Raw genomic sequence first — 14,815 nt, 5'->3', positions numbered from 1 at the left:
GAATACTGTAGTTATGTAGAGGAAGGAGAGTGTTCTAGGTCTTTAGATGATGGGGAATACTGTAGTTATGTAGAGGAAGGAGAGTGTTCTAGGTCTGTAGATGCATGGAGAATACTGTAGTTATGTAGAGGAAGGAGAGTGTTCTAGGTGTGTAGATGGAAGAATACTGTAGTCACGTAGAGGAAGGAGAGTGTTCTAGGTCTGTAGATGATGGACAATACTATAGTTATGTAGAGGAAGGAGAGTGTTCTAGGTCTGTAGATGATGGAGAATACTGTAGTCACATAGAGGAAGGAGAGTGTTCTAGGTGTGTAGATGATGGGGAATACTGTAGTTATGTAGAGGAAGGAGAGTGTTCTAGGTCTGTAGATGATGGGGAATACTGTAGTCACATAGAGGAAGGAGAGTGTTCTAGGTCTGCAGATGCATGGAGAATACTGTAGTTATGTAGAGGAAGGAGAGTGTTCTAGGTCTGTAGATGATGGAAGAATACTGTAGTTATGTAGAGGAAGGAGAGTGTTCTAGGTCTGTAGATGATGGGGAATACTGTAGTCACGTAGAGGAAGGAGAGTGTTCTAGGTCTGTAGATGCATGGATAATACTGTAGTTATGTAGAGGAAGGAGAGTGTTCTAGGTCTGTAGATGATGGAGAATACTGTAGTCACGTAGAGGAAGGAGAGTGCTCTAGGTCTGTAGATGATGGGGAATACTGTAGTTACGTAAAGGAAGGAGAGTGTTCTAGGTCTGTAGAGGAAGGAGAGTGTTCTAGGTCTGTAGATGATGGGAGAATACTGTAGTTACGTAGAGGAAGGAGAGTGTTCTAGGTCTGTAGATGACGGGAATGCTGTAGTTATGTAGAGGAAGAAGAATGCTCTAGGTCTGTAGATGATGGAGAATACTGTAGTCACGTAGAGGAAGAGTGTTCTAGGTCTGCAGATGATGGGAATGCTGTAGTCACGTAGAGGAAGGAGAGTGTTCTAGGTCTGTAGATGATGGAAAATACTGTAGTCACGTAGAGGAAGAGTGTTCTAGGTCTGCAGATGATGGGAATGCTGTAGTCACGTAGAGGAAGGAGAGTGTTCTAGGTCTGTAGATGATGGGAATGCTGTAGTTACGTAGAGGAAGGAGAGTGTTCTAGGTCTGTAGATGATGGGGAATACTGTAGTCACGTAGAGGAAGGAGAGTGTTCTAGGTCTGTAGAGGAAGTAGAGTGTTCTAGGTGTGTAGATGATGGGGAATGCTGTAGTTACGTAGAGGAAGGAGAGTGTTCTAGGCCTGTAGATGATGGGGAATACTGTAGTTATGTAGAGGAAGGAGAGTGTTCTAGGTCAGTAGATAATGGGAATACTGTAGTTATGTAGAGGAAGGAGAGTGTTCTAGGTCAGTAGATCAGGCATGGCCAAAGAATAACCCTCCAGCTGTTGTGAAACTATAAGTTCCATCATGCCTTGCCACAGTTTTGCTGTTAGGGAATGCTGAAACTATGGCAAGGCATGCTGGGATGTGTAGTTTCACAACAGCTGGAGGGCCATAGTTTGACCATGCCTGCTGTAGATGATGGGGAATACTGTAGTCACATAGAGAAAGGAGAGTGTTCTAGGTCTGTAGATGCATGGAGAATACTGTAGATCAGCGGTTCTCAAACTGTGGGTCCCCACCTGCTTAGCATGGGGTAGCGACTCAATGTTGGTGACCATCAGACTGATGACTTTTTTAATCTGTCAGTGATTTAAGGAGTCTGAACAATCTGTTGAATTGTCTGTTATATTAGACTTCTCACATCACTGTGTGCCTCCACAATGCTGCCATGTATGTGCTGTCTGCTGACTACATATGTGATGTGATGACCTTCTGCAGTAACTTGCTGGGGTCCCGTAAATATTTTTATTGTCTAATGGGGTCCCAGAGCAAAATAGTTTGAGGACCCCGGCTGTAGATGATGGGAGAATACTGCAGTCACGTAGAGGAAGGAGAGTGCTCTAGGTGTAGATGATGGGAGAATACGGTCATCATGTAGAGGAAGGAGAGTGTTCTAGGTCTGTAGCTGCATGGAGAATACTGTAGATGATGGGAGAATACTGCAGTCACGTAGAGGAAGGAGAGTGCTCTAGGTGTGTAGATAAGAAAGAATACTACAGTCACTTTAAGAAAGGAGTGTTCTAGGTCTGTTCTATGATCTTCCTACTGTTCTAGGTCTGTTCTATGAACTTCCTGTATAGTACAGAACCGTGCATGGGATAGATAATCTCCATTATATACAAGCATGGGCCCATATTATGTTGGTTTGGATGTTTACATTCCTGGGGAGAGAAGGTCCAGTCATCCTAATGATATCATTTTACAGGTGAACGGTGATACAGTGTAACAGAAGATGGCACCACGCTGCCCGAAATTCCCATTGTCCTTCCAGTGTCTCAAAGAACTTTGATGAGAACAAAACGTGGGACGTTGGACAACTCAAGCATTAACCTTCATCAGCAGCTTCCGACACCAGCGGCCTCAACGAGGAATGGGCTGTACGACCCCATATCCACATGTGACCGCAGATGAGGAGACCCTGCCTTCTCCCCGCTATTTTGGAATCCAAAATGTAGTAACCTTTTGGTTAATATAACATGGATGTGGCGACAATGCCTGAAGACGCGGTACAGCCCAAACGCCAGTCACAAAGAAGAGCTGCAGCAGACCAGGACATTGGTCACCTAAACAGCAGCCAGCATATGAATTCACTAGGAATTTGTGACCCTGCCGAGCCGCGAGGTACAGAATACCTCACTACTCAGTGGTAGGTCGCAGATGAGTAATTGCCTCCAGGAGACAGCTGTAGATATCGTACGGCCAATGCTAAAAAATTTCCTTCAAGGATACATTATTCTTTTTTAAATTTACATTTTGCTTTCTACATATTTATAAGAAAAAGAAAAATGGATAATTGCAGAGTAAAATATGGGATATTTTCAGTTGCTACCTATCCGCTAATCGCCCTGTCCGATACCTGCTCGGATCGACCGCATATGAACAAGGAGACGAGGAGGCGGCGCAGTCTGTACAACGGGATTCCGTTTCCCAGATGAGGTGGAAGGAGAAGACCAGTCAGAAGATATTGCAGAAAGTCCACATTTTGTCATCGGCTACTTCTGCCTGAAATTGGCGGTTGTAGTCTCGGAAGCTCGGTTGTAACCGCTGTAACCATGGATAGGAACAGCTTGTTTACATGGTAACAGATTGTGCAATGGTATATGGCTCCTATTATAAGGGGTGATATCAGGCAGCAGGCCGAGTTCGGGAATCCAATATATTACCTGGCAATAATTTAAATTTTTTTAATTATTATTTTTGACTGTCGTTTTCCTTCTAATAACAGCTCACGTTTATTGAATATATCACCATCAAGCTGACGAATATGCCCAACAGCCGGTCACCGTTATGTGGACCGTTCAATGATCTAGCTGTGGCCTCTATTATGGTTCAACATGGCGCAGTCCTTGTCCCCCTGAACGCGTGCTACACGTAGGACAGCCTTCCTGAGGGACCCGTTGTACGGGACCGTGTCTCCGCCGAATGGCATGGGAAAACGCTAATTAGTAAGCGGTAGAGAAAAGCACTTTAGTCCTTACTCTGCCCTTTGTTATATATGATTAAGTTATAAAAAATATATATATTTAATATTACTTATGCACTAACTGTTGTAATAATCAGTGATGACCTACTTCTGTACAGATCCACGGTACGTATACTGTGCGCTCGTCATCACGCTGTCCGTGTCAGTCTCCCAGGTTCTCCCGTTGCAGAGGTCTGTTAGAATTAGGCTACAGCTGAATATACAGATGGGCACCATAAGTCGCTCTGTCGAAGCATCTACACACCACTAGCGGTAACGTCCGGCTTACTGCTGCGTTTCCCGTAATATATCGCGTAGCTTCTGCTCCGCTACAGTGGCAGCTGACGATATCTAGAGCGATGATTCCGGACAACGCAAACCTTCATGGGACTTTGGGAAAAGATCTTTTCTAATAGACCTGTATCATATTGTAAATAAAGCCGGTCCAGCTTTTCCTGATCACCCCCCCGTACAGCGGAATAATAGCTTTGTGCACGTCTCATTCTGTGCGTTTCGGTAAAGACGCTGTGGATTATAGTTCCCTCTAACCCGAGGGTCGGTTCATCTAGCGAAAGCGTTTCCTCCTGGCCACAACGCAGTGTTTATATATAATCGTATGAAAATGCCATATATCTCGCTCTCTCGTCTAGCTGCTGTTCTGTAATGTTCTATGATGGCGCTGTTGTAAGTGTCCTGTATTATTGTAGTATTTATGGCGCAGCCCGGCTCGCTCGCCAATCCGTGTTCTGTTTATCTAATGGGCAGCAGCTAGATGTTATCAATGACGTAGTCCACAAATAACCAGGAGACTTGGATATTGCCGTGGTGGTGATACTGTATACTCATTTATCATAATCTGTTCAGGCTTACAGAAGCTTAAGCAACAAACAATGATGTGGTGTGTAACCCATAGCAACCAATTCACTCTTAGCTTTCTGCAGTCCAGTGAAAGCTAGTTTCTCATTGGTTGCTGTTTATCACAGCGCAGGTTTTAGGCCGAAAGCAGGAGGTGCAGAAAATCATTTTTCATTCGTTGTGAATGTTTTTAAACTGCAAATGATGGGACGCTATTGTATTACTGACGATAGAACTGGAATAGAATCATAAATATCCCCCATTGTTGTAACGGTTAGGACGAGGAACGTGCACAAATGGCGATATGCAACCAAACTTGGTTCTGTATTTATTATTAAATCTTCTTCTAATGAATATAAAGGTATTTTATGTCCGTTCTGGTGGTTTTCCTGCACATCCTAAAATTGTCATTTTGTTGTAATTTCCATCTCATTACGGAGATAACGCAATAATAACATTCGCATTTAGTGGTAACTTTTCGGATGATTTATGTTCCCAGAACATTCTGCCATCATTCGGTCCCAGCCAGGAGACTTCCAGGACCGCACTGTGTGCTAGGAGGGGGGTGGGGGTCTACAATTAGCACTTAGACACAATTAATCCGCGCTAAGCAGGTGAAATATGACATTATACACAAAGGTCATTATTTGGTTTACTGTACAGAGTCACTGTCTGCAGTTACTGGGCATGCTGGGACTTGTAGTCCCACAGTCGCTGGAGAACCGCAGGTTGCCTTTGCCTGCAAGTTTTCAGGTTATTAACTTGTCCAAAATCTTTCAAATTGCTCAGTATTCGGTTATTGATATTAACGGTGATCCATTCTGTTGTCCTACATTATGTCTGATCTGCATTTCATATAGACTAGTCCCTTATATTACCATCACTGCCTGTGCTAATCATTCATGTACGTGCCGCACTGCTTACCCCTCACAGATACCATCTCCAGTCCTGTATGTGCACCATTGCTTCCCCGCACTACCACCCTCCCCAGTCCTGTATGTGCACCACCCCTCCCCCCGCACTGCCTTTCCCTCCATTCCTGTAAGTGTACCACCGCGCTTACCTGTGCTGCCGCCTTCTCTAGTCCTGTACATACACTAAAACTTGGAGTCTTCTACTCAGAGTTTGAAAAGTTTGCTGCCTATTTTTTGTTTTTCAGAGGATAAAATGTTATTTCTTGTCTAGAAAGATTATTTTCCTAAAAAAAATAAGCAAAGAAAAGCTGTAATATTCCTTGTACATAAATGTTCCTGTTGTAGTATTTTTACAAGACTGTTATCTTGTTGGTTATATTGTACGATAATGTTATTAAAAATACAGATGGCTAATATACAGCCCCGGGTCTGGTTCTGTTTATTCTCCGATATAAGGTGAGCAGAGAATGAGACCCCTTATTGTACTGTTAGTCCACCGTTGGCCTAAAATTTGGGGGTGCAATACTACGTGTTTTGCGGTATGTTACTGCCTGGCGCACAAAGGTTGTCTGTTCTCCACTTTTGAGGATTTTAAAGATATTGATCTCTTTATGAAAATGAAAAAAAAATTAGTTAGGACCTTTAAATCTTGCTTTGGGGACTGCCACTCGTAATGCCAACCTATGACCAGAGATCACGTGGTTTTGTATAATAGCCACACACAGACCTATAGGCACCAACTGGGTCTCGGAAAATGACAGGATAACGCCTGCAGGTAGAGCACAGCATTTTATTTCACAGCACGTACACAGTAACCACGCTGGTAAACGCTTCCTTACATCACTCGGAACAGAAACCGCTGAAAGAATAAATAACTGCACAGGAAGGTTTCATCTTACAAATATGTACTGAGCTGTACATTATATACACAGTGCTGTAGTACGCTGCTGCATACAGCCGTATGTACAGAGCTGTCCCAAATGGTCAGAGAAAAGAGAATACTCCGGAGACGTCACTGCCCCCTGCCACCAGTGTACCCGGTGCTGCTATTAATGATCATGTCCTGCAAAGGAACAGCGACCCCTTACTTGTGTGTGCCTGGGCAACATCAGCACCACATAGATGCCAGAGCACAGAAGCCCTGCTTTCAAAATTGTGTTCGCTGCAGGTGGGGCAGATGTTACATGTGCAGAGAGATTTTGGGGGAGTTATTTTGTTTCTGTGCTGAGTAAATACTTTCTAATATAGATTTCGGTTTGCTTACACCTCACCCAATTCTCTGCACGTGTAACATCTGCCCTACCTGCAGCACAGCATAGTTTTGCCTAGTTGTGTGCGGTTGTTTGCACTGGGGCTACTTATTCCTGTACAGGTGGAAATAAACCAATTCTCTGCAGAATGATGGACCAGGGTGATCTATGGCTGCTTCTTAGTAATGCAATATACATGTTCTATGCTTCCAGCAGCACCTTGTCTCCGCCCCGTAGGCCTCCTGGCTAGGGCGTTGCGGTTACTGTGATTGTAACGTTGACGGGCGCGTCATCTGGAAGCTCTGCGATGGGCAGCGGGGACAGGGGCACTGCAGAGTCGCTGGGGGCACCAGGTACAGATGGCTCTGAAATAAGAGAGAATATATACAACGTGCTCTAAGCTTTGCATTAATCACATAAGGACTAGAAATCGCTCCAACACACTGATGGCTATTGTGACTATTCCAGAGATGAGGGCAGATGCCCAGACAAATAGATGCATTATAGACAGCAATAAAACACTGTGCCAATTATATATGTTCTATGCATCCGTATGACATGAGCATTGGTGTACTGTAGTGCAGGTAGAAATATTGTAATTTTTTACTCAACCATATTGATCCAATTGTTTTCAGCGCTACACACTTTGCTTTTTTTGAATGTTCCATAGTATGACACTAAGTGCTCTCACAGCCCACCATGCTGGACTGAGAGCACACTGTGGCAGCAGCTTCCATACCACACGTATGTTCCATAGTATGACACTAAGTGCTCTCACAGCCCACCATGCCGGACTGAGAGCACACTGACAGCAGCTTCCATACCACATGTATGTTCCATAGTATGACACTAAGCGCTCTCACAGCCCACCATGCTGGACTGAGAGCACACTGTGGCAGCAGCTTCCATACCACACGTATGTTCCATAGTATGACACTAAGTGCTCTCACAGCCCACCATGCCGGACTGAGAGCACACTGACAGCAGCTTCCATACCACATGTATGTTCCATAGTATGACACTAAGTGCTCTCACAGCCCACCATGCCGGACTGAGAGCACACTGTGGCAGCAGCTTCCATACCACACGTATGTTCCATAGTATGACACTACGCTCCTACAGCCCACCATGCCGGACTGAGAGCACACTGACAGCAGCTTCCATACCACACGTATGTTTCACAGTATGACACTAAGCGCTCCCACAGCCCATCATGCCGGACTGAGAGCACACTGACAGCAGCTTCCATACCACACGTATGTTCCATAGTAATACACTACGCTCCCACAGCCCACCATGCCGGACTGAGAGCACACTGTGACAGCAGCTTCCATACCACACGTATGTTCCATAGTATGACACTAAGCGCTCCCACAGCCCATCATGCCGGACTGAGAGCACACTGCGACAGCAGCTTCCATACCACACGTATGTTCCATAGTAATACACTACGCTCCCACAGCGCCGGACTGAGAGCACACTGACAGCAGCTTCCATGCCACATGTATGTTCCATAGTAATACACTACGCTCCCACAGCCCACCATGCCGGACTGAGAGCACACTGACAGCAGCTTCCATACCACATGTATGTTCCATAGTATGACACTAAGCGCTCCCACAGCCCACCATGCCGGACTGAGAGCACACTGCGACAGCAGCTTCCATACCACACGTATGTTCCATAGTATGACACTACGCTCCCACAGCCCACCATGCCGGACTGAGAGCACACTGACAACAGCTTCCATACCACACATATGTTCCATAGTAATACACTACGCTCCCACAGCCCACCATGCCGGATTGCGAGCACACTGTGGCAGCAGCTTCCATACCACACGTATGTTCCATAGTATGACACCAAGCGCTCCCACAGCCCACCATGCTGGACTGAGAGCACACTGACAACAGCTTCCATACCACACGTATGTTCCATAGTAATACACTACGCTCCCACAGCCCACCATGCTGGGTGATCTGTTGGAGCTTAGGGGGTACATTTACTAAAGCTTCTAAACAATAAAAGAGGGGCTTATAATGCTCAATCAGATGCTGTCCATCTATTACATGCTAGACACAATCTGATTGGTCGCATTTCTTGTCTCTAATATAATAGATGATAAATGCATTTGGTTACATAAACGTTCTGTAATCTTCCATTCACTGTGCCCCATGGCAGGACCGTGCTTCCTACCTGGAGCTGGCGCATCAGCCGCTGGACCTGGTGACGAGGTTGCGGCTTCTTCATTGTCCGCTGCTGTTTCAGCATCTTCTGGGTTTCGGATGTTCTCCCGAGCTTCCGCCGGGGCCCTGAGAGCACAGAACAGGGGACACATGCCAAACCACACTAACCACGCCAATTCCTATTCACTAATTATCGTGTACTACCGGAGGGCAGAACTAACACACACGTTACCACAAATATGTATCACACAGGGGAACAGCGAGAATACATCCTGTATATATTATATTCTATATACACCAGCGGCCCGACACGTCCCGTATATTATATCCTTATATTCTATATACACCAGCGACCCGACACGTCCCGTATATTATATCCTTATATTCTATATACACCAGCGACCCGACACGTCCCGTATATTATATCCTTATATTCTATATACACCAGCGACCCGACACGTCCCGTATATTATATCCTTATATTCTATATACACCAGCGACCCGACACGTCCCGTATATTATATCCTATATACACCAGCGACCCGACACGTCCCGTATATTATATCCTATATACATCAGCGACCCGACACGTCCCGTATATTATATCCTTATATTCGATATACACCAGCGACCCGACACGTCCCGTATATTATATCCTTATATTCTATATACACCAGCGACCCGACACGTCCCGTATATTATATCCTTATATTCTATATATATCAGCGACCCGACACGTCCCGTATATTATATCCTTATATTCTATATACACCAGCGACCCGACACGTCCCGTATATTATATCCTTATATTCTATATACACCAGCGACCCGACACGTCCCGTATATTATATCCTTATATTCTATATATATCAGCGACCCGACACGTCCTGTATATTATATCCTTATATTCTATATACACCAGCGACCCGACACGTCCCGTATATTATATCCTATATACATCAGCGACCCGACACGTCCCGTATATTATATCCTTATATTCTATATACACCAGCGACCCGACACGTCCCGTATATTATATCCTTATATTCTATATACACCAGCGACCCGACACGTCCCGTATATTATATCCTTATATTCTATATACATCAGCGACCCGACACATCTCGTATATTATATCCTTATATTCTATATACACCAGCGACCCGACACGTCCCGTATATTATATTCTATATACACCAGCGACACAACACATCCCGTATATTGTATATTATATATGTGCTTGTTTCCTAGCACGGCGCCCACTAAGCAAATAGCTTAGTGGGCTATTCTGCGTAGGAAAATGACATTGCGTGAGAAGCGATGTCCATATTAAGTGCACAGGAGTGCTTATACAATGTAATATCGCATAGGATCGCATGGCACCACATGGGATGCGATGCAATGTGATATTTCATTGTATAAGCACCCATGTGATGGGTGCTTGCTATGCCATTGCATCACCCCCAGTATCCACGCCACCCCGAAGCATGGCGAGCGGCGGCGGAACGCGTCCTCCGGCCTTTTCATACCCCCACTACCCACGTCGGCGTGGAGTTGATTTTATATAGTGTGGCGAGCCCAAAGCGTGGCGTGCACAGCGTGCCCCACTAGGGGACGCGGAATACATGTAAAGTAATGTGCGTCCCCTCGCGGAGCTCACCGCGATTCGGGCTCGCTGCGCTTGCCAACTATATAAGATCAACTGCACATTGACATGGATAGTGGGGGTATGAAAAGGTCGGAGGACGCGTTCCGCCGCCGCTCGCCACGCTTCAGGGTGTCATGGATAGTGGGGGTGTTTTAGGAAAACATTCACACCAGCAATATCATACATGTGAAAAAATGGAGCATCGCATGTCATGCAAAAAGCGCATGAGATGCGATTTCACTACTGTAGAAAATTTGGGCGCCGTGCTAGGAAACAAGTACCTTATAATTGGTGAACAGCTGTCACATGACGCATCTTGAAAATGTCCTGAAATGGGACAGAGCAGGGAAAGGCACTATACTTCCCAGCATGCCCTAGCAGCAAATCCGTGGCATGGCATGCTGGGATGTGTGGTTCCACAGCAGCAGGGAGTGCTCCAGTTCCTTACTCTTGGGATAGGGAATGTTTTATATGATATAATATTTTACTTACGGTCTGAAGAACATGTCGTGTAGCCCTGAAGAAAGAAATGAGAGGTGAGATATACGGCATCACCAGTAATGAACATACCATCTACCAGAGACGCCTGTATCATTGCTGCCATGCCCCAAACTGTCATCACTGTGCGAATAAACCTGCCTGTGACCGATACACCACTGATTGAGCTGCATAGAGCGCAATTTACACAATGTAACTGTAGCATTGTCGTGGGATTGCGGTGATGGCGTGTGTTATTTCTAAGGTGTGTGACCTGGGTGAAATCACCTTGTACCCCAAATAACAGAGCAGAACGGTATCGGAGGCTGTTATAGAAAGTGTCACAACATGAGCTGGCAAACACTGTACAAGTCCTTACAGTGACTGGGGAACATAACTCTCTGCAATGGGATATATTCCGTACGTATGACCAGCTGGAGAGATGTTACAGGTTAGAAGACGGACAGCGGCTGGGTTAATATACAGCACCTCTCCCCCGACAAGCCTGACCCTTCCCCCCCCCCCAGTAAGTTCACAACTCTAGCCCTCCCTTAGTGCTCTCCCTCTCTCTAATGCTGGGTACACACCAAAACTATTTGGATTGGATGCAAATTGTGTGATTCGATTTGCATACGATCCGATCCCATCTGTATTCAGATGAATGGGATCGGAATCGGATCCAACCAAATGATTTTGACCCAATCTGCATCCTTTCGGTCTGAATTGGATCCAGATTGATGAGATTGTGCCCAAATCGTTTTGGTGCGTACCCAACATAACACCCACCTAGGGAGGATTACGTGCAATCATTCTGTAGCATTAGTGTAACGTCATCAAAATTCCCCAGATTTAAGTGCCCCCCCCCCTCCTCAGAGCTTGGTGCCCGGTGACGGGAGCCTCCAATGTCTCCCAGAGTTCCGACACTGTTCTGTCGCACTACGGTGTAGTCATTATTGGGCAAGGTGAGAGGGTGAGATACTCACGTGGGTTGCGGTCACGATTCCGGGCAATATACTGGAACACCAGAAGACTGGCTACAGTGGCCACTATCATACCAGCGAAACCAGCCCCAATGGCAGCGGGGTAGACAGTATTTGGAGCATCCGCTGAAAGATAACAAGTGATCACTAAAAAGGGACACAGTACATGTTCCTGTAATGTGTAAATCTAGCTCTACAAGGTCAACAGACTGGTAAGGAAATAAGGGTCAGAGGGCCCTGCTAGTTAGAGAGTTGACAAACGAGAGCAGGGACAGAATGCAGGGGATAGATGACACCACAGAAGAGGCTTGAGTTTTACAATATTACATGGATGGGGTTAGGTGAGAGGTCACAGGTTAGATGGATGACATGTGAGAGGTTACAGGTGAAAGGCGGGATTACAGGCTGTGATGGACAAGGCTAGGTGAGAGGTTACAGGTAAGAGGTGGGATTACAGGCTGTGATGGATAAGGCTAGGTGAGAGGTTACAGGTAAAAGGCGGGATTACAGGCTGTGATGGACAAGGCTAGGTGAGAGGTTACAGGTAAGAGGTGGGATTACAGGCTGTGATGGACAAGGCTAGGTGAGAGGTTACAGGTAAGAGGTGGGATTACAGGCTGTGATGGACAAGGCTAGGTGAGAGGTTACAGGTAAGAGGTGGGATTACAGGCTGTGATGGACAAGGCTAGGTGAGAGGCTACAGGTAAGAGGTGGGATTACAGGCTGTGATGGACAAGGCTAGGTGAGAGGCTACAGGTAAAAGGTGGGATTACAGGCTGTGATGGACAAGGCTAGGTGAGAGGTTACAGGTAAAAGGTGGGATTACAGGCTGTGATGGACAAGGCTAGGTGAGAGGCTACAGGTAAAAGGCGGGATTACAGGCTGTGATGGATGAGGCTAGGTGAGAGGTTACAGGTAAGAGGTGGGATTGCAGGATGAGACGGATGAGGCTGGGTGAGAGGTTACAAGTAAGAGGCAGGATTACAGGGTGTACTATATGAGTTATGAGGGAGATAACAGGTAAGAAGAGAGGTGGTAGAGGATGGTCTCAGATGACAGGATAATGGGCCTAGGCTTAGTTGGGTTATGAGGGAGATGACAGGTAAGAAGAGCGGTGGTAGAGGATGTTCTCAGAAGACAGGATATTGGGCCTACACTTAGTTGGGTTATGAGGGAGATGACAGGTAAGAAGAGCGGTGGTAGAGGATGTTCTCAGATGATCGGATAATGGGCCTAGGCTTAGTTGCTGTTATGAGGGAGATGGCAGGTAGAAGAGCAGTGGTAGAGGATGTTCTCAGATGATAGGATAATGGGCCTAGGCTTAGTTGGGTTATGAGGGAGATGACGGGTAAGAACAGTGGTGGTAGAGGATGGTCTCAGATGACAGGATAATGGGCCTAGGCTTAGTTGCTGTTATGAGGGAGATGTCAGGTAAGAAGAGCGGTGCTAGAGGATGTTCTCAGATGATAGAATAATGGGCCTAGGCTTAGTTGGGTTATGAGGGAGATGACAGGTAAGAAGAGCGGTGCTAGAGGATGTTCTCAGATGACAGGATAATGGGCCTAGGCTTAGTTGCTGTTATGAGGGAGATGACAGGTAAGAAGAGCGGTGGTAGAGGATGTTCTCAGATGATAGGATAATGGGCCTAGGCTTAGTTGCTGTTATGAGGGAGATGACAGGTAAGAAGAGCGGTGGTAGAGGATGTTCTCAGATGATAGGATAATGGGCCTAGGCTTAGTTGGGTTATGAGGGAGATGACAGGTAAGAAGAGCGGTGGTAGAGGATGGTCTCAGATGATAGGATAATGGGCCTAGGCTTAGTTGGGTTATGAGGGAGATAACAGGTAAGAAGAGCGGTGGTAGAGGATGTTCTCAGATGATAGGATAATGTGCCTAGGCTAAGTTGGGTTATGAGGGAGAGGACAGGTAAGATGAGCGGTGGTAGAGGATGTTCTCAGATGATAGGATAATGGGCCTAGGTTTAGTTGCTGTTATGAGGGAGATGGCAGGTAGAAGAGCAGTGGTAGAGGATGTTCTCAGATGATAGGATAATGGGCCTAGGCTTAGTTGGGTTATGAGGGAGATGACGGGTAAGAACAGTGGTGGTAGAGGATGGTCTCAGATGACAGGATAATGGGCCTAGGCTTAGTTGCTGTTATGAGGGAGATGTCAGGTAAGAAGAGCGGTGCTAGAGGATGTTCTCAGATGATAGAATAATGGGCCTAGGCTTAGTTGGGTTATGAGGGAGATGACAGGTAAGAAGAGCGGTGCTAGAGGATGTTCTCAGATGACAGGATAATGGGCCTAGGCTTAGTTGCTGTTATGAGGGAGATGACAGGTAAGAAGAGCGGTGGTAGAGGATGTTCTCAGATGATAGGATAATGGGCCTAGGCTTAGTTGCTGTTATGAGGGAGATGACAGGTAAGAAGAGCGGTGGTAGAGGATGTTCTCAGATGATAGGATAATGGGCCTAGGCTTAGTTGGGTTATGAGGGAGATGACAGGTAAGAAGAGCGGTGGTAGAGGATGGTCTCAGATGATAGGATAATGGGCCTAGGCTTAGTTGGGTTATGAGGGAGATAACAGGTAAGAAGAGCGGTGGTAGAGGATGTTCTCAGATGATAGGATAATGTGCCTAGGCTTAGTTGGGTTATGAGGGAGAGGACAGGTAAGATGAGCGGTGGTAGAGGATGTTCTCAGATGATAGGATAATGTGCCTAGGCTTAGTTGGGTTATGAGGGAGATAGAAGGTAAGATGAGCGGTGGTAGAGGATGTTCTCATATGATAGGATAATGGGCCTAGGCTTAGTTGGGTTATGAGGGAGATGACAGGTAAGAAGAGCGGTGGTAGAGAATGTTCTCAGATGATAGGATAATGTGCCTAGGCTTAGTTGGGTTATGAGGGA

At 46.1% G+C, this 14,815-nt stretch overlaps 2 protein-coding genes across 3 annotated transcripts in view; one reads left to right on the top strand and one right to left on the bottom strand.

Annotated features, from left to right (window-relative positions):
• The window catches only part of CDON (cell adhesion associated, oncogene regulated), a 115,135-nt gene extending 109,345 nt beyond the window's left edge, over positions 1-5,790 (top strand). For both annotated transcript variants that reach the window (XM_083163543.1, XM_083163542.1), the window contains exon 20: positions 2,345-5,790. The gene's annotated coding sequence lies outside the window, so the exon portion shown is untranslated. The remainder of the gene's footprint in view (positions 1-2,344) is intronic.
• Positions 5,791-6,157: 367 nt separating this feature from the next.
• Positions 6,158-14,815, bottom strand: part of VSIG10L2 (V-set and immunoglobulin domain containing 10 like 2) — a 53,840-nt gene continuing 45,182 nt past the window's right edge. Inside the window, exons 8-11 of the mRNA XM_083163540.1 lie at positions 11,915-12,037; positions 10,947-10,971; positions 8,817-8,932; positions 6,158-6,985 (exon numbers count right to left, since the gene is read on the bottom strand). Coding sequence (XP_083019666.1) covers positions 6,867-6,985; positions 8,817-8,932; positions 10,947-10,971; positions 11,915-12,037 — 383 coding nt within the window. The 3' untranslated portion in view covers positions 6,158-6,866. The remainder of the gene's footprint in view (positions 6,986-8,816; positions 8,933-10,946; positions 10,972-11,914; positions 12,038-14,815) is intronic.

This window comes from Crinia signifera, chromosome 19 (genome assembly GCF_055691185.1).
Source record: "Crinia signifera chromosome 19, ASM5569118v1, whole genome shotgun sequence".
In the NCBI taxonomy this organism is placed as follows: domain Eukaryota; kingdom Metazoa; phylum Chordata; class Amphibia; order Anura; family Myobatrachidae; genus Crinia; species Crinia signifera.
The sequence above is the reverse complement of the archived record's forward strand: the minus strand, read 5'-3'. Positions and strand labels throughout refer to the sequence as shown.